This window comes from Medicago sativa, chromosome 4 (genome assembly GCF_051527215.1).
Source record: "Medicago sativa cultivar Bolivia chromosome 4, Bolivia_mono, whole genome shotgun sequence".
Classification (NCBI taxonomy): domain Eukaryota; kingdom Viridiplantae; phylum Streptophyta; class Magnoliopsida; order Fabales; family Fabaceae; genus Medicago; species Medicago sativa.
In genome coordinates this window covers 74,140,111-74,164,219 of record NC_140752.1, presented here as the reverse complement: position 1 = coordinate 74,164,219, position 24,109 = coordinate 74,140,111, and the positions used below count along the sequence as shown (strand labels likewise).

At 33.4% G+C, this 24,109-nt stretch overlaps 1 protein-coding gene, 1 long non-coding RNA gene and 2 pseudogenes across 5 annotated transcripts; 3 read left to right on the top strand and 1 right to left on the bottom strand.

Annotated features, from left to right (window-relative positions):
• The first annotated feature begins 1,046 nt into the window (after positions 1-1,046).
• On the top strand, positions 1,047-3,823 carry LOC146931782 (F-box protein At4g22280-like; annotated as a pseudogene).
• Positions 3,824-6,993: 3,170 nt separating this feature from the next.
• On the top strand, positions 6,994-7,696 carry LOC146931781 (uncharacterized). The gene is made up of 3 exons (XR_015006816.1): positions 6,994-7,130; positions 7,320-7,437; positions 7,573-7,696. It is a non-coding gene; the product is annotated as an uncharacterized LOC146931781 (long non-coding RNA).
• A 3,944-nt stretch (positions 7,697-11,640) lies between these two features.
• LOC146931780 (F-box/LRR-repeat protein At4g14103-like) lies at positions 11,641-16,361 on the top strand. Of its 3 annotated transcripts, none has more exons than XM_085703345.1 (7): positions 11,641-11,767; positions 12,792-13,767; positions 13,922-14,080; positions 14,179-14,444; positions 15,744-15,792; positions 15,883-15,913; positions 16,100-16,361. In XM_085703345.1, the coding sequence occupies exons 2-7, from the start codon at positions 12,811-12,813 to the stop codon at positions 16,108-16,110; spliced, it is 1,473 nt and encodes a 490-aa protein (XP_085559471.1). In that variant the 5' UTR covers positions 11,641-11,767; positions 12,792-12,810; the 3' UTR covers positions 16,111-16,361. The 3 variants fall into 3 exon arrangements, with proteins under 3 accessions (XP_085559471.1, XP_085559470.1, XP_085559472.1); XM_085703344.1 differs by having other exon boundaries at positions 15,883-15,981; XM_085703346.1 differs by lacking the exon at positions 16,100-16,361 and having other exon boundaries at positions 12,792-13,225; positions 13,649-13,767; positions 15,883-16,077.
• A 3,241-nt stretch (positions 16,362-19,602) lies between these two features.
• Positions 19,603-23,760, bottom strand: LOC146931779 (disease resistance protein RUN1-like; annotated as a pseudogene). The gene is made up of 5 exons (XR_015006809.1): positions 23,202-23,760; positions 21,854-22,944; positions 21,459-21,752; positions 20,318-21,085; positions 19,603-20,238 (listed from the first exon to the last, which is right to left on the bottom strand). The product of XR_015006809.1 is annotated as a disease resistance protein RUN1-like (transcript).
• Positions 23,761-24,109: the final 349 nt, after the last annotated feature.

The window sequence follows — 24,109 nt, the reverse complement described above, 5'->3', positions numbered from 1 at the left end:
TTATGGTTTGGCCTAGCAAGGAATAATGGTTGCACTTATCTTTGCTGCTACTATGATTCTAAAATTGTTATTGATCTCATAACCAAGTCTTCCAATAAGTATCATTGCTATGCTGCATTGATTATTAACATCAAAGAGTTGTTGAATTTAAATTGGGATGTGAATCTTTCTCACACTCTTAGAGAAGGGAATGCGTGTGCAGATTTTCTTGCAAAATTTAGATCTAGAAATTACATCAAGATGAAGATTTGGAATCACCCTCCTGAAGGCTTGAAGACTTTGTTTCAATCTGATGCCTTAAGGTTGATCCATCCCCGACCTTAGCTGTTTCCCGTTGTTTTCTTTTGTTTTTCAAGCTTTTGCATTTGTACAAAAAAAAAAAAGATGTTTGCTTCTACTTCTTCGAGAAATATCTATTTTTTTTAAAAAGAAATGATATTTGTATAACTTGTATCAACTTTTGGGACAACTTTCTCATACTTTTATTGTGTCCTTACTCTCACTCTCTCTATATTGCTTTAGTTTTCATGCCAATATTCACATTTCTTTGTATATCTTTTGTTGTCCCAAAAACGGTGATTCAAATGACATACCTCTTTTAAAAAGTTGTCGAAGTAATAATGTATTTCTTTGTATATGCCTTCTTCTTTTTTGTATTTTCAACATAACTTTTTTTAATCAATGGATTATTTAAGCAATGATTTTAGAAAATTTTGAACAGGAAAAAAATGTATTTATTATTTTAACAAATGTGCATTCCCTTGTTTTAACAATTAATTTTATCTAATAAATTTGTCAAACAATTTCCTTATATCGCTTTTTTTACATTTGAGGCATGTTATTATATATGCGTCTGTGTATTCCGATTTTTTCAGAAATTTGCAGGTAATTCAAATTATTCCAGTTTCTTTCATTTTTTACTAGTGTTTGAATTACATGTGACTAATCATTTATATGAACCTGAAAGCTTGCCTCCTAAATTGCATATCACTACTTTACATTTTTATTGTTAATAATTTTTTATATTGAGCAGGCAGACGTAGATCATGGCTGCTACAATCTCATCAACAGATGTGCATAAGATCCAACGTCATATTTTGGGCGACATGAACGATATAATTAGTGATTTACCTGATGGTGTTCTTCTTCATATTCTTTCTTTACTACCTACTGAAGATGTTGTAAAAACTTCCGTGTTGGCAAAGAAGTGGAGGTACTTGTGGACTTACTTATCTGTCTTTCATTTTGAAATTCCCTATCCTCGATATGACTCAAACCTCAAAATTCAGAAGAACGTGCCAAATTGCCTCTTAGATCTAGTTGGAAGACTACTGCACAAATCTAATCACGTAGAAAGGCTCGCTGTTCAAATATATAGAGCTACTGTTGATACAGACATAGTTAGTTCTACAATAGCTTCTGCTGTGAAGCACAAAGTACAATATCTTAACCTTACACTAGGTCATGAAAATGATAAGTTTGTGCTACAACACAGTTTCTCAGCTTTCGAATCATTGAATGAACTATGCTTAGGACTTAGGTTTACTCTACATATTCCTAGTGCTATCTGTTTCCCTAGCCTGAAGAAATTAGTAGTTTCAGATGTTATGTTTGCTAATGAGAAGTCAGTTCAACGACTTTTCTCTGGGTGCCCTGTCTTACAAGAGTGGGAATTGTACGATTGTTATTGGAAGAACATAAAGCAGATCAGTGTTGCAATTTTCACATTACGGAAGTTGAGAATCAAATTTGAGCATTTTAGTGTTCGTTATGATCATGATATGAAACTGAAGATTGATGCTGTGAATCTTTTATCGTTAAGTTGCAGATGCAATCCAACAATAAAATTTATCCCTGTTAACCTTACCTCCGTAGTTGATGCATCTATTGATCTTGGGGGTCTCTTTCCACCTTATGAACTCTATTCTGCTCAATGTGCAATTGAGCTACTGAGTGGACTTAGTAATGTCAAGTCTCTCACACTATCTGCTGATACTCTTCAGGTATGTTTGCCTGTTTGCTCGTCACCTTCATGTTTTTTTTTTTAAATATTGTCTATGATAATACCTAATGGGTGTGTTGCCTTTAGTTACGTGCTTGTTATAATCGTTGCATATTTTATCTATATCACAGTACTGAACGTAATTTTGTTTCTGTTACTAGTGTTTTTACGGTAGAAAGGACACTCTCCATCTCCTTCCTACATTTTACAATTTGACACATCTTGGCATGATTTCTTTTTACGGTAGAAACAACACTAGTGAAGTACTAGTGGACGTTCTCCAAAAGACTCCTAAACTGGAAGTTCTTGAGATTCCTGGGGTGGTATGTTTTATATTTGCCAATATCAAGGCTTTAATAATGTAATTTCTGTCAATTGACTTTAGTGGTTCTTAAATAGGTACATACCTACTTGGGTGGTGATGATTTGATGTCGAACTCTGTGCCTTGCTGTTTCAAATCTTCTCTCAATCGACTATGCATTTTCAATTTTTATGGAGATGAATACAAAATCAGGTTCCTTACATTTATAATAAAAAAATTGCCAATATTTAGGGGAGATCAAGATACACTGTTCAAGACATTTAACAGCTGATATAGAAAAGTTAGATGATGTTCGGAACCAATTGGAAGATTTAGGCCTGGAAAGTTGTGTCATCAAGTTATGGTAAATCTTCTTTCTTTCTGAAATTATTTCATTCATTCTTTGTTTTGTTTTTTTTGAAGGGGTTCTCAATTTATTAATTTAACTTCATTCCATAATATTAAAGTATGGTTGATGAAATAAATAGCTTCACTAGTAAGACTACTATGACTAGTCAGAATCAATTTATTTTGTTGGACAAACTCTGTTTGCTTGGAAATGGAACTGTTAAGTATTTTGAGTGGCTTTTCTTACTTTTAACAGTTGACGTACCAAAGCATGACATGATTATTTTACCCCAAAAAGAATCTAGAACTTATCTTTCAAACTTCATCTAGGTTTTCCTCAAAAAAATAAAAAAACTTCAGCTAGGTGGTTTCATCTTAATCTTAGTTTAGGGAAACTTGTTCATTGTTTCCCCACCCTGCGCTCGCATTCTATTACATCCCAACATTTTTAGACCATAGTGGTATGATTGAATGCTCAATGAAGCCTAAATATGTGTGATTAAATTATTTATAGAATGCTTGGTTAGATCTTTAGGATAGTGTGAAATATGTGCATAATGGAGAGGAAACTTTTAGGCTTTGTTTGCGAGAATGGAGGAAAAGGAGGGGAGGGTTTTGGAAAAAAAAGGAAGGAGCAAGTGGAAGAAAGAGAGGAGATTCTGATGGGAGGGTTTTGGGGGTTAATTTTTCTTTATAGTTCAAAATCCTTCTCATTTGGGGAACCAAAAATATATCAATCATGAGCCTTAGTTTATGATTCTCTAAAAAAAATACTCTTTCAAAAAAATGCGAAAGTTTTCTCTATTTCCCTCTATATGTTCCACCCCTAGCGTGGCTCAAGCCAATGCTTAGATGTTGGAACACTTAATCGAAAGAGAGACAGACACTTAAACGTGGGTCCCGGTTCCTGTGTGGAAAGTGAGAGGTTTGATTTGATCCGGGAATGATTCGTTTTGCCTCAACTTTCTTTTCCATTACTTTTCATTGTTGGGGACATATTGGGGAATTTGGAAGATTTGTGTGATTATAAAGGGGTTTGAGATCTTCAGTTTTCATTGTTATTTGTTTTCATTGTTTCTGTTACAGCCACCATGATCCCTCTGATGATGAAGCTGATGAAGATGAAGTGAGTAAAACACTTAGCCTTGAAAAATGTTTATTCGTTCTTTAAGAACATCTGTCATATCTTTATTTCTGTCAAGTTATAGTACCAAAACATGTAGCACTGTGGTTAAGGTTTTGTGAATTTTCATTTTCCTTGCTTGTTTTATATTTATGAAATGCTTCAGACTGTTTATGATGCATAGACAAATATCTGCTAGTGGATGCGGTGTTGTGAGGATCATCAAATTTTGGATCCTATTAATTAGAGAAATTTTTCATTCATTTTGCAATGTAGTTCTTTGCTGAATGAAAAAGTCAGTTTAAATTAAAAGGAAACACATCACATTAAAGTAGTGATTCCTCTCCAAAGTTCCTTTTTGAGGAGAAAGATGCAATTTTGGACATGTAAAGCGTCATGAAGGGAACAATTTCTATTATGTTGAAGCACATTTATCTGCAATATTATGTATGGTGTTACTTTTTGGCAGTGCATCAATTTGCAAGTTGTTCAAAGCAAAATAAATTGGAAGATATTTTAAAAATGGAAAATGTTAACTAGTGCCCCCGGGGCACTAGTTAAGGAGACTAAATTAGAAATTTTGCATTGGAAATTGTTAAAAAGTGATATGTTTAAAAATAAAGCGATCATAGATCTTTCATAAAATTATTCAAAAAAAATTAAAAAAAGAGCTTTCAACAAATGAGTTTAATGTGAACTATGTGGCAATATAGGTTGGTGAAATAAAGATGGAAAAAGAAGAAAATTGAGAGAAAATACTTGGACAATTTGCCTACATACTTGAGGATAAAATGGACAATCTGACTTGGACTTTGGACATAAAAGAAAAACTAAAAAAACAAAATGAAATTAACAGAAAATAAAAAGAATTCGAAAATGCCTAAAAAAGAAACGAAAAAAAATCAAATAATAAAAAAACATTAATAATAACAAATAAAAATAAATAAAAGATAATATTAATAATTAATAAAACCTTAAAACTGTTCCTTCGGAACCAAAATGAAGTATTTTAAAATAACTCTCTGCTGAAATTTCGTTTGAAGCGACGAAAATTTCCAGCTTTAGAATACGAGTAAAAAATGAGAAAAATTGGTCAAAAAATGGGGTATGACAAACGTATTTAATTGATAGATGAATAATTAAAATAAATTATTTTAATAAGAGAATGATCGATTGTGAGAGAGATAGAAAGACAAAGTCAATAAAGTCATCATTCTCAAAACTCAGCCACCAATGCAACCCAAAATGGAGGGAGGAGAGATAGTTATTGGGTTTGATTTATTTAGATAGACCATAGTAAGATTTAGTGAGAAGATTGAATGTAATGGTAGTAAAAATTGGTCTAAGTTAGACCAATCTTTTCACTAATGGAATTTCCTGTGAGCCATCTGATCAAAATCAAGGGTCCAAATTGTTTTAATGTGTAAAACCAAGTTAAAATCTAAACCATTTAATTTCAAATCAACCGACGAAATATATTATAGCGTGAAACTGCATGTAAACTTTAGGTTTAAACTTTAAATGCAAATTGATCATATCCTATTTTAACTTAATCGAAATTTCATTCCCCTATTTATAAAACCACTATTTTGGTCCCTTATTTTACAATTTTTGAATTTTTTTTAGTCTTCGTCACTTCTGATGATTTGTCATTCTTATTAATGATGTTTCACTCTCATTAATGAAAATTTTATTAATGACATGGAAAATGAATAATCCAACACGCACATAGCAAGTCATTGTCACATCGATGAAAGTGACAAATCATCAAAATTGATGGAGACAAAAAAAACCCAAAAATTGTAAAATATAGGGACCAAAATAGTGGTTTAAAAAATGGGGATTGAAATTTCGATTAGGTTAAAATCCTTATTTATTAATTTTGTTAGGTCTGCAGCAATTTAACCTAATATTTTCCCGCTCATTTGCTGTATTAGGTTAGCAGTAATTTAACCTAACAAATTCCATGTAAAAAAATGCATCGCACCAATTTAACCTAACAAATTCCTTCTAAAATATAGCAATCCTTAATATTTCTCCCCACTGATGATCTTTTCATTCCTATCTTGTTGTATCATCGTTTGTATATATCTATTGTTTCTGTAAAGTTTTTTTTTTCTGACAAGTTGTTGTACACTTATTTAATACGTTTACAAACAGAATACCCTAATTTCCATACAACCTCGGCTACCCTAATTTCCATGAAAACTCGGCTATATATAGCAAACCCTAAACCATGTTTCTCTATAAAAAAAAAACCCTAAACCGTGGTAAATTACACAGTTATTCATCTCACCATATATAATTATTTTTAAGATATTATTATAATTGTAAATTTAAATAAATTCAATTAATATACTTACATGTGTATTCTTTCATACAAACTTATCCCTGTAAAGCTTACTACGTAATGCTATTGTTAACCCTATGTTTTCCCTCTAATCACTCTTGCTTTTTCCCAACCCTAATTGTATTCCCTCCTAATTCAATTTTCATTTGCAAATTCAAAATCCACTATTGCATATAGTAACTGCTTTGTTATTATCACACCTCCTTGAAAATTGAAACACGCGCGTAGGTTATTATCTCACCTCTCCATTATTTGTTCAATACAGATGCAAACTCTACAGAGCCCCATGCTTCCCTCTTCTTCTCCCCCTCTCTCTCTCTGTGTAATAGCTTCTTAGCTCAGCTTCTTCTTCGTCGCTTTCGGATTCCGCTTTCAGATTCCAATGGTTTTGTAGGTGGCGGCAGTTACGGAGGTGGTGCCGGTGCCAGAAGTTGAACTATGGCAGATGATCGATGGTTACGGTGGTGGTCGGTAGTTACGGTGGTAAATTTTTCTTCAGAACATTTTGGATTCCACCAATTGATCATAAAGGTGCTTCTGATATTTTGATTTTAATTTTCTTTCTTAAATTTGTCTATTTCTTATAATTTCTTAAACATTCAATTTGAAGTAGTTTTGATGTTTGTTTCATTGTCTTTCGGTGCATGTTTTTTTATCAATTATGTCTATTTGATTTCAATGATTTTTTTTGTTTTACACTATTTGGATGGAAAATGATGTTTCACATCTGAATCTCAAACTTATAATATTGAGTTAGAGAGCAACAATTTTGTGGTTTTCTTCATCTATGGCAAATGATACTATTCATGCTGAAAACTTTACAAATATCTTGAGATAAAGATCATAAGATGAGGTTGTTCAATTGATTGTTTTTTATTTAATTCTTGGTACTAATATCCTTGATTATTAAGGTTTAGTGTCTTCAAGATATTTCTCAGTTCGTTAGTGGAATCCAAAATGTTTTGAAGTTCATGTTTGTTGGCCTAGCACGTGAGAAAGGAACTGGTTTGTCTGCACTCTTAATTATTTGGTCAGGATGTTGTGTTTTTCTTCTTTATGCTATCACCGAGAATGAATGAGAGTTGGGTTGTGCTTGAATTTGCAATACATGAAAACATAGTTTTTTTATACTTTGAGATTCCTTTTTGTCTCATTCAATTTGATTATGTTGGTTCCATTCCTAATTGAAACCAGGTATTTGAGAAGCTCCCTAACATGGATGGTGAACGAGAGCTAAAATGTGGGATTCGCTTGCAAGAAAGGAGAAACTGACGGTTGTATAGGAAATAAGTTATGAAACCATTCCATTAAGGTACTTCTTTTTTTCATGGCAGGATTTACAAAGTATTTACTTCGCTATGTTCTACTCAATTGACTTCAACCAAGACACAAGTATTTTCTCATTTCTATATAGTTCATTGCTCATTTTTTGTACTATTTTATGAAGAAAGAGTGACATCTGAGATCGAATACAACTTAACGGCTACTAAGATTAGATTATGGCTTCAAGGGATAGAAGAAAATGAGGAAGAAAAAACAATATCCACTACAGTATGCTCTACATGTATAATGTCTCCCATTTTTGTATTATTTCAAGTTGCAAGTAATTTGAATTGAGTTTTAAGTTAGTTTTCTTTGGCTGCAAATATATATGTTTTTTATGCCAGATTCTTTGATATATTAAGTTTCTTAAAAATTGTAATTCACTAAACACCATGGTTAACCTCTCTCTCATCGAAGATGGCTTCACGCAGATTGGTATCATCTTTGTTTCGATCTTTCAGTCGTCGATCTTCATCGAAGCCATCAATCACCGCCTAAATACCAAGGTTAACCTCCCAATCTCGCTCTTCACCTTATGGCTACCTCTTAAACCGCGTCGCTGATTATGCAACCGCGGCCGCCGCCGCACCTGCTCTGTCTACGTCTCCGGCGAAGGAGGAGGTTTCCGGAGATGGTAAAATCACCGTTGATTGAGTTTTCTATTTGATTTAATTTTCATTTTTGAATTTTTTTGACTTTGCTGGAGTTTAAAATGTTTGTGAGATTTGATTTTGAGATTATTTTGGTTTGAATCTTTATGTTGCGTTTCATGGATCTGGATGTGTTTTTTCTCATTTTGTAATTACGTAATTGATTAAGTTTTGATTTTTTGAAAAGAAAATTTGATTTTGTTTTTATGTTGCAAGTTTGATGCTTTATAATTGTTGGAATAGATGAATTTAGTGTTATGAACTATAGGTTTTGAATGAAACTTAGAGCACTGCCCTGTTAGAAGTATCTTTGAGTTGAGGTAATTAACATTGTCGAGAATGAGGGAGAGGTAAAGGAATAAGCGTAATTCTATGATCAACATAATGTAAAAATTTCAAAGTTTTATTTTGTAAAAATTTATTTGTATTCTTACCCTAAAACAAATCTTAAGGTCTTATTTTCACTCATATTTATAGTTCATTTCAAAGTCCATCAGCCAGAAATCAGTGCTTCTAATACAATTATTATTACAAGTTGATTCTTCTTATTTTTTTATGTGTAGACGAGAACGCATGTACCGCTGTGTTTGTTTTATGAGTGGAGTTGGTGCCCCGGGAGTGTCTTTTGAGGCAATGATGCTGCTGTCCTATGGTGTTTCAGAGTGCTTAGGATGTGGGGTGGTGCGAGTACTGTTTTTGGTGCTGCTGTCATGACAGAACAACAGCTGTTGGTGCTATTTTCTGTCTGTTGCGCAGCATGTCTGCTGTTGTTTTGATCTGGGCAGCACATTCTGGTCTGCATAATTTTGTTGTGCAGAACTCTGGTATGGATAATTATGTTGTGCATTCCTAAAGTTTGCCCAAATGCAATCTTGCAAAACCGATGTGGCCTGATAGATGATATGTGAAACATCCTCTTGAATATTATTCCAGCAACATTCATTCCTTGATTTCAACAAACACCATAAGCACATAGAGACCATGCGTTGATCATTTAAAGGCATGAACTTCAACAAGTTTAGGAAAATTGTGTTATAGTCTTCATTTGCTGCTAACACGAGTTCAAGATTGTCTTCATTTTGTCGTGTGCATTAGTGCGTACATTGGCGTTGTTTTTGGCAGTGTTGAAATTGGCTTAGTCATAGCAGTGTGTATCAGTAATCTCTTTGGCTTAGTGAATTTTCTTATTATATATGCAGTGTTTGGAAATCATTTGCATTTTCTCATTATTTTTTAATTCTTAGCTTTGTCTTAATTGATAATGACAGGTATGCATAACCAGCTATTGAGATTTGGAGTGTTGGGGGTTATTCTCTTTTTCTTTTTTTTTGAAGGTGGGGTTATTCTTTGTATTCCATTGATTTGGTACATTTGACATCATTTTAAGGTATCAATAAAATAGCCAAATATGTTCCTAATTTATTGAAGCTATTTGTTTCCATGTGATGTGAAACTTTTTGGTTAGTTCATAATTTGGTTCATTTACTTCCTACACAATGCTATCTTGAACAATATCCTCATTGAGAATTTCAGTAATTATATCAATTTTAAGAAAGTGGTATCTCAAAATTGTGACTAATTTCTTGCTGCTTTTCTTATTTTCTGATTTATCATGTGATACAATTATAATTTGCATCACATTATTTTCTAATATCTCAAACTATTTTTTTAGCATCGATTTGTGAATGACCTTAAAATAGCATATACATGGCAGCTACTTAAGGACATGTTTGTGTTGTCATTCATTTTATGTCTTTATGATTTAGATTTTTTTTTCTGGAATACATGCTTCTACTACATGATTAAATGTGGTTTGCCTTTTAAATATCATCTTATTGGAAATGATTCTGTCTACTTAAGATGAATTTGTGGAGGGTTTAACTACTCAAGTGTCCTTTTCAATACCATTTTATTTATGGAGGGTTAATTTTATTGGTTAATTTATATGGTATACTTTTTTTAATGTATCTTTGATATAGTTTATCCTAGACAATTGATAAACAAATTTTCAAATCCAACTTTTCTACTGATATAGGTTAGAATGAATGCAATTACGGGCGCAACTTGCATTGGTATAACTTTCCTATATTACGAAAGAAGATAAAGTGTAGTCATTGTTCTCAAAAGTATTACTGGACTCTCTTATGAAGGAATTGGTCTCAACTTGCTCCATCCTGCAGTTGTTGCCTTGCACCTGCTGTGTGTTTTTCCTGGTGCGGTTCTGCAGTGGTCTGTGCAGCAGCGCTTGCTGGCTGGTTTTTTTGACTCGATGGCGGTTGCCTGCTGGGTCTGTGGAGGGCATAGCTATGGGGCTGAACTCTTTTGATGGCTGTATTTAGATTTCATAGTCATAGCTTTAGCTAATTTCTGATCCGGTTGTGTAGAGGTGGTTTTTGGGGAGTTTTTTTTGGGTTCGATGTTACGCCTATATGCGGCATCTTTGTATTTCTTTTTCTCTGCCTCTTTGCGTGGATGTGCTCACTGATATGACTTTGGTGTATTCTTTGTAATTCTTACTTTTTTCTTTTTCTTTCTGCACAGTACCGTATGCTTAATACTTTAATAAGGATTTTTTTTTTTTTTTTACTTTTTTTGATGTTTGTTGCTTCAATGTTTTATGTTTATGTATCCCGAATTCTAGAATTCGCTGCAACTCATTTTCTCAATTTTGCCATCCCGTTTCATTTCTTTTACTTCCAATGTTAATTCCAACATTTTTTTTTTCATTTAGCAAATAGTAATAACAATAGATGTTACTCTTTCAAAAAAAATAAAAATAGATGTTACATATAGGTAGTTATAATCGTACTTTTCTCTATCAAAGACATTTGATGTACAAATTTCGAACTTAATATTAATATATGTGGAAATCAATGGATATTGGAGTAGTTTTCTTATGATAGGGTTTGTTTTTTTTTTTTTTTTGCAAGTGGTAGATACACACCTGACGTCTACATATAGATCACTATTGAATTAACGGTTGAGTTTCTAATAATGATTAAAAAAACAAAAAGAAAAATATTTGAGTTTCAATATTGGATCCTTTCAAGTTTCAAAAAAGGCAATTTCCTTTGGTGGTCTCATTTGCGATGACTATCAACAAAAGCCAAGGGCTGTCACTGAAACACGTTGGTGTATACCTCCCAACTCCTTTCTTCTCACACATATATGTGGCTGTTTCTAGAGTTACATCCAGAGAAGAGCTGAAGATAATGATAACTGATGAAGATGGTAAAGATATGGATGAGACGTCTAACGTAATCTATGAAGAAGTATTTCAAAATGTTTGATATGAATTGATCTATTATATGTTGTTTTAAGAAAACTAAAAAAAATCTTAGTGTCGTATGTAATATTGCACTAACAAAATTTTCAAAGAACTTATAGTTTTCAACATTAAATTTAGTTATCATTCAATTATATATGAAATCGTTTAGCTTATAAGACCCGTGCGGCGCACGGGTCAGCGTTCTAGTTTAATATTTAACCCGGGCAACACCGGGTCTAAACTAGTAGGTAATAAAAGCCTAAACTTTGTGGCGGTAAACCCATATCCATCTTTTCGTAGTGCAAACTTTAGGTTTGACGTCGGTTACCAACTGCACTATCCTCACTCAGTCCTTCGCTTTCGCTGACGCTTGTTGCGTCGCTCTCTTCATTGCTAATAAGGTAATCGAAATTCATGAAATGGAAATCAATTGTTTTCTTTCTTTCTTCATATTATAGCTTTGCGATGTAAATTTGTAGTGAAATTGAAATTGAAATTCATGAAAGTGTCTACTCTGGACTGATTTTAAGATGCTTATAAGGGAATACCTACAAGTGAATGGAATCTTTTACCAACCCCCAGGTTACATAGGCGGAGCCCTTCATGGGCTAGGGTGGGCCATGGTCCACCCGGAAAAATTAAAAAATTAACGATCATAGGTCTATTTTGCAAAATTTGATACAATTTGTGTCGGTTTTAGGTTTCAGTTGATTCAAATTCTCGCAAAGTGGTGTAGTTCCACCCGAAAAATTTAAATGGTTCAATTATAGATCTATTTTGCGAGACTTTAAACAATTTTTCAACGGTTTTAGTTTTCGGCGGTTTCAATTTTTGTGATGCTTATACTTGGCATGCTAGCGGAGGCTTACAGTCCTTGTCAATTGAAAATTCTCTCGGTTAACAGTTTACTGTTAAAAAAAAAGTTTCATAATTTATAGTAGTTGTAAAATATGTAATTATGTAAGCATCCACCCAAGTTTTTTAATCAAACTTCATCATTTCAACTTCGATTTTAATGCTTATTACAACTTTAATTTGTGTTTATATATTATAATTTATTTTAGTGACCAACCCGATATTTTTTTTCCTGGCTCCGCCACTGCCAAGTTAGATGCTTTTATGTACATACCATTAAACTTTACCCAATCCAACAGCACCCTACCCCTAACCATTGGGATTTGGCGAATTGTGTTGTTCAGGATATGAAATCAACCAAATAGGGATAGGGAGGGTGAGTGTCCAAGTTTTTTATTTCCTTTTCCAAAACCTATCCTTATATTTTTATAGAATTGCTCAGTAAAAAGTAAAGGACTGATTTTATGCGAAGATAAAAGCTTGCCTCCTAAATTGCGTTTCACTGATGCTTTATACTCGTAACTCTTCTTACTATAATATTTTTTATTAATACTTTGTTATTTTGAGCAGACAGGCGCAGGCGTAGATCATGGCTGGTACAATCTCAACAACAAATGTGCATAAGATCCAACGACATAATGTGGACGACACGAATGATATGATTAGCGATTTACCTGAGGGTGTTCTTCTTCATATTCTTTCACTACTCCCTACCAAAGATGCTGTAAGAACGTCCATATTAGCAAAGAAGTGGAGGCACTTGTGGACCCACTTATCTGTCTTTGATTTTGAAACTTCTCGTCGTCGTCCGTATGAGAAAAGCCACCAAATTCAGAAAAGGGCAAATTTCCTCTTAAATCTAGTTGGAAGATTACTGCGCGGATCTAATCTGATAGAAAGTCTCTCTGTTGTAATATCTGGAAATACGGTTGACGTTGATAAAGTTAGTTCTTTAATATCTTCTGCTGTGAAGCATAAAATCCAATTTCTTAGACTTTCACTAGGTAATCGAAATCTTAACTTTGTGTTACCACATAGTTTCTCAGCTTTCGAGTCATTGAATGAACTATGGTTAGGACTTAAGTTCGATCTACATATTACCAGTGGTATCTGTTTCCCTGGCCTGAAGAAATTAGTAGTTTCAAATGTAAACTTTGCTAATGAGAACTCGGTTCAACAACTTTTCTCTGGGTGCCCTGTCTTACAAGAGTTAACTTTGTGTGGTTGTTATTGGGAGAACATAATGCATATCAATGTTGCAATTTCCACATTAAGGAAGTTGAGAATCAGATTTGATAGTCTTTGTTTAGATTATGATCATGATATGACAGTCAAGATTGATGCTGTGAATCTTTTATCTTTGAGTTGCACATGCCATCCAACAATAGAATTTATCCCTGTTAACCTGACCTCCCTAGTTGATGCAGCTATTGATCTCGGGTATCTCTCTGAACATAGTGAACCATATGCTGCTCAGTGTGCAATGCAGCTATTGAGTGGACTTGGTAATGTCCAGTCTCTCACACTATATAATAATACTCTTGAGGTATGTTTGACTATTTGCTCATCTTCATTTTTTTTTAAACTTTTGTTTACGATAATACTTATTGAGGATGTAGCCTTTAGTTAAGGGTTTATTATATTCATTGTATATTTTCTCCGTATCACAATGCTGAACATAGTTTTCTTTCCATTACTAGTGTCTTTCCCATACAAAGGACACTCTCCATCTTCTTCCTACATTTTACAATTTGACACATCTTGATGTGTTTTCTTTCCGTCCCGAGAACACTGATGAAGTACTAATGGACATTCTCCGAAAGACTCCTAAACTGGAAGTCCTCGAGATTCCTGGTGTGGTATGTTTTATATTCAGCACTAGTCCTTATATTTGCCAATATCAAGGCTTTAATAATGTAATTTCTGTCAATTGACTTGTTTAGTGGCTCTTATTTAGGTACATAACTATTTGGACGGTGACAATTTGATATTGAACTCAGTGCCTTGCTGTTTCAAATCTTCTCTCAATCAATTATGCTTTTTAAATTTTTATGGAAATGACGATGAAATCCAATTTGTTAAGTTTATCACAAAAAATGCCCCATATTTAGGGGAGATCAATATACACTGTTCGAGACATTTAACAGCTGATATGGAGAAGATGGCTGATGTTCGGAACCAATTGGAAGATTTAGGCCTGGAAAGTCTTGTCATCAAATTTTTGTAAATCTTCTTTCTTTTCTTTTCTTTCTTTCTTTCTTTTTTCTAATTTAACTTCATTCCATGATATAAAAGAGTGGTTAATGAAATAAATAGCTTCATTGTTTAGACTACTATGATTAGTTAATGGATGTGAGCTGAATCAAAAAAATTGTGTAGGACAAACTCTATTTTGTGTTGTCGGTGAATGTTTTTTGGGAAATGGAACTGTCCAAGTGTTTAGAATGGCTGTTCTTACTTTGTACACTTGACATACCATAGCTTGACTTGGTTTTTGGACCAAAATGAATCTCGAACTTGTCTTTCAATCTTGGACTTGAAGCTTTGGTTGTTCATTGAATTTTGGGAAACTGGTTCATTGTCCTCTCACCCTGCATGATCACATGCTATAACAACCCAACTTTTTTAGACTATAGTAAATTAGGTATGATTGAGTGCCTAGTGAAGCCTAAATGTATATGATTAAGCGATTTATAGTGTGCTCTGTTGGGTCTTTATGATAGTGTAAAGTATGGACTTAATAATGGAGAAAAAACTTTTAGGTTTGAGCTGTATTCTTCAGTCTGGCTCTTGCCATTGCTTAGATGTTGGAACACTTAATTGGCAGAGAGATAGACACTTAAATGTGGGTACCAGTACCTTTCTGGAAAGTGAGAGATTTGATTGAAATAATTAATAACTTCATGTGAAGGGAATATAAGTTGAACTAGAGGAGTTGTATTATTTGTACCAAGTCTATATTGGGCCACATTTTTGAGATCATAATTAAAACTTCAATGTTGACTTGATTTAAATGAAAAATAATTCTAAATTCTTCACTGTATTTTTTATGTCAACATAATTTCTTAAAGCTCTTTTTCTGTAACATCATTACTTTTTTATTTCCTAAAACTATAGACTTTTGCATTATTTTCTTTGTATTTCCTTCATATTAATAGGATTTGGCTAATGTTCTTTATAATGTTTTTGGTATGTAGAGTGGGTTTTTTTTTACTATATGATCTTTTCATGATATGAGCCTAATTTAGTTCCTTTAGATTTGGTTGTTGGGTTAAACTACAGCCTACAGGGTATTTGGAACAAGTTTCTCATGAATAAGAACATTTAAATTCAAACTTTTCTTTTGATTTTACTTGGGAATGTTTCGATTTGCCTTAACTTTCTTTTCCTTGGCTTTTTGTTGTTGGGGACGTATTGTGACATTTGGAAGATGTGCGTGTAATTATAGAGTGGGGTCTGGGATCTTGATCCTGAAATTATGCCCAGCTGCTCATTCATATATATTTGTTTTCATTGTTTCAGTTCCAGCTACTATGATGAATCTGATGATGATAAATTTGGTGAAGATGAAGTGAGTAAAACCTCCTAGTTATCAGTGGTTGTTTCATTGTTAGGTGGAACACATTGAATGCCTCTGTCTGATTTTCGTATTTGTTTTCAGGCTATAAATTCTACAATGCTCCCTGCTGAACGTAAGAATGAACATGCTCCGACTGATTAATTCTTTTCTCAATCACAATGACTCCATCCTCTCCTTAATGTTAGTTCTTTACATTAAGGACTCGAGTTATAGTGAACTTATTATACTATTTCCCTTTCTTAATCTATACAAGATTTGGTGGATCTAAAACATGAGAAATTCAACTTTCTAATCTCAGAGGCACTTTGAAAAACTTAAAGCATCAAGGACGAAGATCTCGTTGGAGGACAAGTTGTGAAAAGTCAGAAGTTGTGCTATCTGTCTCAGTGGTGTAGAGTTTAATTAAACTTTTGTCTTAAATGATTTTCCGCTAGTTATTTAGTCTTATGTTTCCTCGTTTGTTATGTATTGAAAAATGTTTGTTAGTTCTAAGAACATTTGTCATATCCTTATTTCCGTCAAGCAATTGAAAAAAAAAAAATCTCAAGTTATAGTGTTAATATTGTGCAAGTATGACAAAAATATTAAAAGAGAATGTTTCCAGATTAACTTAAAGAAAGATCCTTATTCAGAAGCACCAAATCAGTATTTGTTTTGACAAAAATTACCTTTGGAGTTGTTACTTTTCCATGTTTTTCTTGATTGATAATGTTGCTAGAAATGGAACCATTTATGATTTGTGTCAAAAAACAAAAATGGTTGTTCTTGGACCTAATTTGCTGCAACCAAGCTTGACAAAAGTATTTGTAGAACATGTCTTTCAAAAGGTTTCACCTCCCCCTACCAAAGGCCAATGAAGGAGAACAAGTACTATTGTGCGTGGCCTAAATAAAGGGGGATAACTTATCACTAAAATTACAATCATTACCAAATGTTGCATTTCCTGTCCAGTATTTTGATTTAGTTCTTTATGAGAATCATGTCTACCTGTTTAATCATCTATTTCTTTACACATTGAAATGCAAACTTTGACAAAACAAATTAAAAATAATTTGGGAAAAACCTAAATCTCACATTCAATAAAAATATGACCTCAAGTGAGTTTATAAAGCGAACAACCCTCATCTTACAAGTTGGTTTTGTAAGGATGAGTTATATTATATCCAATAAAAAAACTTAATATGATATTGAAGCCTATCGATTGGGTCACTCGTTTTATCAAGAGCAATGATGTTGGGTGTATGGGGGAGTATTGGAAAAACCCAAGTCCCTCATTGAACGAAGAGATTGCCAGAAATAAGTTTGTGAAGAAAGACATCCATAATTTTATAAGACATTGTCATAGTCTCCGAATGTATCGTAATTGCAAACACATTCATAAATGTCTCTTTTAATAGTTATTTTGGTCTTCGAAAATGTTTTCAAGTAGTCAATTTAGTCGTTAAATGTATTTTTTGTTGATCAATTTAGTCCATAAAATTACCAACGAAAGAGACAATAAAAATGTTTTTGCAATTACATTTATGGACTATAGTGATAGTGTCTCATATATTCTGAATTAAAATTATTATTTGCACATTAATAAATATTTCACATTGTGTGTTACTTGAAATAAAGAGATAGTAATAAAAAAAATAAAAAAAACTAACATCAACTAAGCCACTAGGATTGGTCCAGTGGTGAGGGGTTTGGGAAGCATGCATGAGGTTCTAGGTTAAATCTCATTGCCTCCATTGTAAAAAAAAAAAAAAATTAAAATATAACTTCACGTGAGCATTTAAGTAATTTCCAAATCATGTGGGCTTCTAAAAACAAAGGGTGAGTTTGCATTCAGGAGAAAAGAGGGAAGAACTTACCTTTCTTAATCATTTATCATGTTGTATGTCAATTTCCTAAAAAACATTTGTGTCAGTAATTTAAAACATATTAGTTAATTATAGAATTTTGCATATCATAATCTATGAAACAATTTACTTGGATAACGGACAGGACTTCGACTTTAAGAAAATAAGTTAATCGAGACACGGTGTTGTGTTGGTGTCGGACACCTAACACCTTCAGAAATGTCAGAGACGCCTTTGTATTATATAATGATTTTGGACTTGTGTCTGATGTCAAACAGCGGCTAGTGCGGAATTTGAAAAAATCGCTATTGTTGGTTGTTGCACGCTATTATAGCGTCATTGAACAAACCGTAATTTTATGCATTCAGTGATTGATAACTTTGGCTATGGTGGAATATCTTCAGATAGAGTCTGTCAATATGGATCAATTTGATCTTATGAGTAAAAGTTTTGCAGAACAACTTTGTCAATATGATTTCGATGGATTACTGCTTGTGATTTAATTAATGTTGTCTTGGTGTTTTAATGTGAGCAGATGCAGATCTTAGTAAAAATATTGACAGAAAAACCATCACTCTTGAGGTAGAGAGTTCACATACAATTGAGAATGTGATGTGAAAACCAAGATCCACCCGATCAAGAAAGGCTCATCTTCGCTGGTTAGCAATTGGAAGACGGTCATGCCCTTTCCGATTACAACATTCAAAAAGAGTCAACACTTCATTTCATACTTCGATTGAGAGGTAGAATGCAAATTTTTGTCAATACTGTAACAGGAAAGACCATAACAATGGATGTAGAGAGTTCAGATTCAATAGATAATGTGAAGTTCTATATTCAGGAGAAAGAGGGTTATTCCACTAGACCAAATGAAGCTTATGGTTGAGGGAAAGCAGCTTCAAGATAGTTATACTCTCATTACAATATCCAGAACAAATTCACTCTTGCAAATGGTTTTGCAGTTTCATGGTGATGGTGCCTTCTGATTGCATTAATTTTGTAATTCTGTCATCAATATGTAGCTCATAGTTGTTGGATTTATTGTGCATATGAACCTGTTCCTATTAGTCCTGCTAGCTTTGACTCTTAACTACAGAGCCGGTTCTAAGATTTTTAATGTCTTGGGCAAATCAATAAAGATAAGTACTGATTAGTATATATGACTTAACAATAAGAAATGAGAATAAACTTACACCACAGTTACAGTTGGAAAAAGACTTCCTAATTTTATTCACTCAAACAATATATCATTATGTGAAAAAAGCCTTTTAAATTCTTCTTTCAGATACTCTATATGTTTGAAGGGACATGGTCCTTTTGAGAACAGTTCCTATAGGTTAATATTTAACAAAGCTTTGTAACAGACTAACCATTATTAACACTTCCTAAACAATGCAAAAGAGACTACATTTCACTAACTAACCATTAATTATATGTGATCATGTGTCTCTTGTTTATTTCAGGCGCGCAGGAGGGACATAGTGAGTGCAAAATAGAATGTACATTTCCCTTTTTATGGTACAGGACCCTTTTCTAATTGAATCTGGTTAGGGTTGCATGGCTCTTGGCACTTTTCCAGTATAAGGAATAATAAACAACTAAACTATAAGCAAACACTTGAAAGCTATCTTCAACAGAGAGGTTGCACAATTATACAACCACCATCTATACTCACTGAAAAACAATAAAACACAGTACCTTGCATTTTCTTTCACGTTCATACTTATGTTTAAGTTATATTGGAAAAGTTACTCGTTAACTAATCAACGGAGCTAGACCCCAATAACTTCAATTTAGCATTAAGATAAATGATAAATATATCCCAGACTTTGATAGTTAGAAATAGATCATCAGAGACAATCAATGGCCGGGTCTGTTCATTATCACTGTAACAATGCACATTAATATTGACTCTAGCATAAAAAGAGAACTGGCAAAAAATCAGAGCATATTTTCATTTTTAAAATAGAAAAAAGATATATTCATTAATGATTCCATTGAATTTCTTGGTTTTTCATTAATCGGCTCAAGACTATCGCTAATCATTTGTTAGATACATATTTTGAATTGACGAATTTCCACTAAACATCATGTGTGGGTTTAATTGTTCCAGATCCTCCTTAAATATCCATCGATAACCACAATTTTTTACCTCCAAATGCAAACCAACGGGCTGCGCAACAAAAGCTTTCAATTCAATACCGCTATTATCATGCGATAACTTTGTTAATAAACCTTTTGCACGAGTAAATTCTTCCTTACTTGAATAAATTAGCATCAAGTGATCTAAACCAACTGTGACCAGATCTTTTTCAAGATGTAGGTGAATTTTTGGACATCCAAAATTTTTGCTCTGAAAACCCAAGCTAATATGAGGTTCCAATTGTGTACCTAAACTAGTTGGATCATCGTGTGCTACAAAGGTTAAGAAGCAAGCAACACCTATCCAATTCTTGTCATGCATATTGGGTGATGAGTCCATTCTTATTGAACTACCCACATTTTGTTTGTTGATCCACATTGGAATTTGAGTTTCGGGAATAACAACACAAATCTGACGCATTTGGAAATTGGATTGCACGTGCATTGATACCTAGCAAAGTTAGTTATGTATTATAGTTCAATCACATTAAAAGATATATAGACAAAAGGAAAAAGGATGGAGTAGGAACCTTAACGAGTTGTATCATCCAAGATAATGCCATTCTATAACAACATTCCGTGTCAATTAAACTAGGACAATCAAAAATATATAATTCAAAAATGCTCCTTGCTGGCACGACAGTTTTTGATGGGAGTTCAGGTAAATATTTCAGCTGCTTACAGTGCTGCAAGTTCAATTCTCTAAGTTTGGAAAGTTCTTTGATGTTAGAAGGTAGTGTAACAAAATTGTTCCCCCCCAATTTTAGGACTTCTAAGCAATGTAGCCACCCAATTGCATCAGGGATTTGAAGAAGATTGCAGAAACTTAGGTCAAGACGTTGCAAACATGACAGACGAGACAGCAAAGGCAACGATAAACCAACCGAATCTTCTTTACGAAAAATCGAAAATCCAAAGTGTGGATTTATAAATTTGTAGATGAAGGATGTTAGTTGGTATTGCGTAGTACTTTCTTTGTTATCAAGCATCTCCAGATGTTCTGTTTGCCTTTGTCCCTCTAACAGCTGATTATTAAGTAATTTTGGACAGCCTGAGAGATTCAGTTCTTTGAGAGAACTCACATCAAAAATGTTGTTAGGAATACTGACAAGTTTTGTACAATTTTTCAAATTTAATCTTGAAAGTCTTCTTAAGATACAAATGGATGGATCAATCTGCACGAGTTTTATACATCCTTCAAGATTTAGGTACTCAAGATTTGGAATCTCCAAGAAACTTGGCATCACAATAAGATTTCTCGAGTGAGAAAGATCAATATGTGTCAAATTGTGAAGAGGCTGCAGACAATGGTAAATAGAAAGATAAAAATTAATAATCATATTTAAGTTTTATTTTGTTTCTTAAACCAACTCTAGAGAAAGATGAAAGACTATGAGACAAACAAGTTTTATTTGTTAACCCGAAAAAGAAAAGCAAACACTCGTAATCGTAACCATGAAATTTGGCATCATAATAAGATTTTTTGAGTGAGAGAGATCAATACTTGCTAAATTGTGTAGAGATTGCAGAAAATGAAAAATAGAAAAGGACATATTAATAATCAAATTTAAACTTTAATTCGATTCTTCAGCTTGTGTAGAGAAAGAGGAAATAATATGTTTGTCAGAAAGAGGAAAAATAAAAGCTCATAAGAGACCATGTTTTTAGTACCTTTGTGCCCTCCCATAGTTTCCTTATGTTGCTGTGAGGTAGGATCAGTTCAACAAGTTTATCGGGCACAAAACTTGATGGCAAACAAGTGAAAGGATATTTTTCCCAACATAGATACCCCAATTCACTTGAAAGAAAATTGAGACTTCCTGAGAAATTCAAATTCCACAGCTTGAGCAATTTAAGGTGACTCATCTGTGCAAAAGCTTCAGCCCTCAATGTTGTCATCTCCGGTATTTCTTTACCAATTTCTTTATAACGCGGCAAAACTATGGCTTCAAGGTATCCTGTTGCCTATAGTATTGCAAATAATATGAAAGCATAGATAATTTAAAGTTATTAATCGATTATAGATAAAATGTCAAGCAATAATTTTATTTAAAAAACTATTTTACCATGTTTTCTGAGATAACATTGTGGACATCCTTGTAGTCCCACAATGTTCCACTTTCTTGGTTCTTTGGGTGATTTTTCTCTAACGATGCTCTTGCCTAGTTCTTTGAACAAATCATGCATACGTATTCTCTCCCACTCACAAGTTATGAGTGACTTATCAATGAGAACTCTTAAACCAACTTCAGGATGAAATCCACGAAAATTTAAAATTTTCTTCACGTATGCCTCCGTATATTCATCAAAGAAACACGCAATATCCAGAAATATATCTTTTTCTGTGTCCTCTAGCCCATCAAAACTAATTCGAAGTACATTCATAACATCTGCCCTTGGATTCTCTCTTAATCTTACCAAAGCACTTCTCCATTCAGAGACAGCTCGACCATACAAAAATGAGCCCAACACTTTAATTGCTAGTGGAAGGCCATTGGCATATGTTAGTACATCATATGTCAAGTCTAAGTAATCGCTCATGATATCATTACTTTTGAAAGCTTTCCTACAAAACAGTTGAAAGGCATTATTATGATCCAAGAGTCGAACTTTGTAAACTTCATCTACTCCATGCTCTCTCAAGATATGGTCATCTCTAGAAATTACGATGATTCTACTCCCTGTGCCTAGCCATTCTCGTGTCATGGCCAATTTATCCAAATGTTCAACTTGATCAACATTATCAAGAACTACAAGGGATTTTATTTGACACAGTGTATTGCGTATCATATTAGATGCCATATAAAGATTGCATATCTGGAGATTTTCTTCCTTAAGAGTTTGAGAAAGAAGTTGCTTTTGCACTCCAATTGGGCCATAGTCTCCATAAATTTTACTTACATCATCAATAAAGCAGCAAGCATCAAATTGATTAGAGATTCTAGCATACAACGAAGTAGCAAGAGTTGTCTTCCCTATTCCACCCATTCCACAAATCCCTACAACTCGAACATCATCAGAGTCCAAAATCAGAAACTTTTCTAATTCTTCCACTTGTGAGTGCATTCCAACTATATCGCTAGGTAAAGTCACAGATTTGTGACTCAATAAGCTGCTTACCTCTTTAATAATCTTTCCAATCTCTGCATATTGTTTCCTAAAGACCAGAGGGTGGAAATTCCAAATCATCACATGAAAACCCCAAACATAAACAACAATGATTAATTGATAAATCAATTCAAGAACCAAAATGTTAGACATAAAAACATAAAATATAAAAATGAAGTGCTTCTGTAATTATTTGAAAAAGTTGACATCCGTAAAACATTATTAGTTTACTGAAATCGGTAAAGTTTTTTTTAATAAACTTAAAATGTTAATCAACTTTTTGCAAACATTAAAAAGAGTACTTACTTATCCCTTACATCCCAACCAGAGAGATTGGCCACTTGCGCTAGGGCTCCCCTCCATCTCTGCACTTTCTCTAAGTTTTCTTTGAATCTTTCGTCGTGCTTCAGAAAGGCTTTTCCATAATCTCCGGTTTGCTTTCGTACCTCAGATGGATTCACATCATAGAAAATAGGTAGAACAGTTTGTCCTTGTACTTTGATGCAATCAGCAATTTTAGCCAATTCTTGCAAGCACCATGTAGAAGAAGAATAGTTTTTTGAGAAGATAACTATCAAAATACGGAATCCTTCAATAGCTTGTAGAAGCTCAAATGATATATTTTCCCCTTTCTTGAGCTTTGTATCATCCCTGAAGGCTACAATTTTTCTCTTATGAAGAGCGCCAAACAGATGATCAGTGAAATTGTTGCGTGTGTCTTCACCACGGAAGCTCACAAACACATCATATTTCCATGTTATCCTCCTGGGTGAAGAGACACTTTGGAGTTTACTACTAGCCATTGAAATTGAAACTTGCGAGAATGAAAATGAATTTTACACTATTGCTGTGAACCTGAAAGTCTGCAATGGCAAGGTGACATTAGATGATATATAGCTGGACATTTATTTTTAAAATCAATTATTGATCTCTCATTGATAATATAATACGTTCCTAAGTCTCGGTCTTTGTTTGTTTGTTTATTTTAATGGTGCGTACATCATAACCTACCATCATTTTTTTTTTTTAACAAAGCCTACCATCAATTTAAAAATGCAACTTTCTAATTATTTGCGTAACACATTTGTAATTTTCTATGCTTCGGTGCTGCCTGTACCTGTTTCAATTTAAAAAAAGAAAAAGTCTACGTCAATAAATCACATACATGTATATTTATAATATAATGTGGTAATTAATTATATGGTGCTAAAAAG

What these genes read in the sequence shown, in the direction of transcription:
- LOC146931780 (XM_085703344.1), top strand. Translation starts at nt 12,811, where the DNA reads ATGGCTGGTACAATCTCAACAACAAATGTGCATAAGATCCAACGACAT. An exon ending in TATATAATAATACTCTTGAG is followed by an intron (nt 13,768 to 13,921) that starts GTATGTTTGACT and finishes TTCCATTACTAG; the next exon opens with TGTCTTTCCCATACAAAGGA. An exon ending in ATAAATTTGGTGAAGATGAA is followed by an intron (nt 15,793 to 15,882) that starts GTGAGTAAAACC and finishes ATTTGTTTTCAG; the next exon opens with GCTATAAATTCTACAATGCT.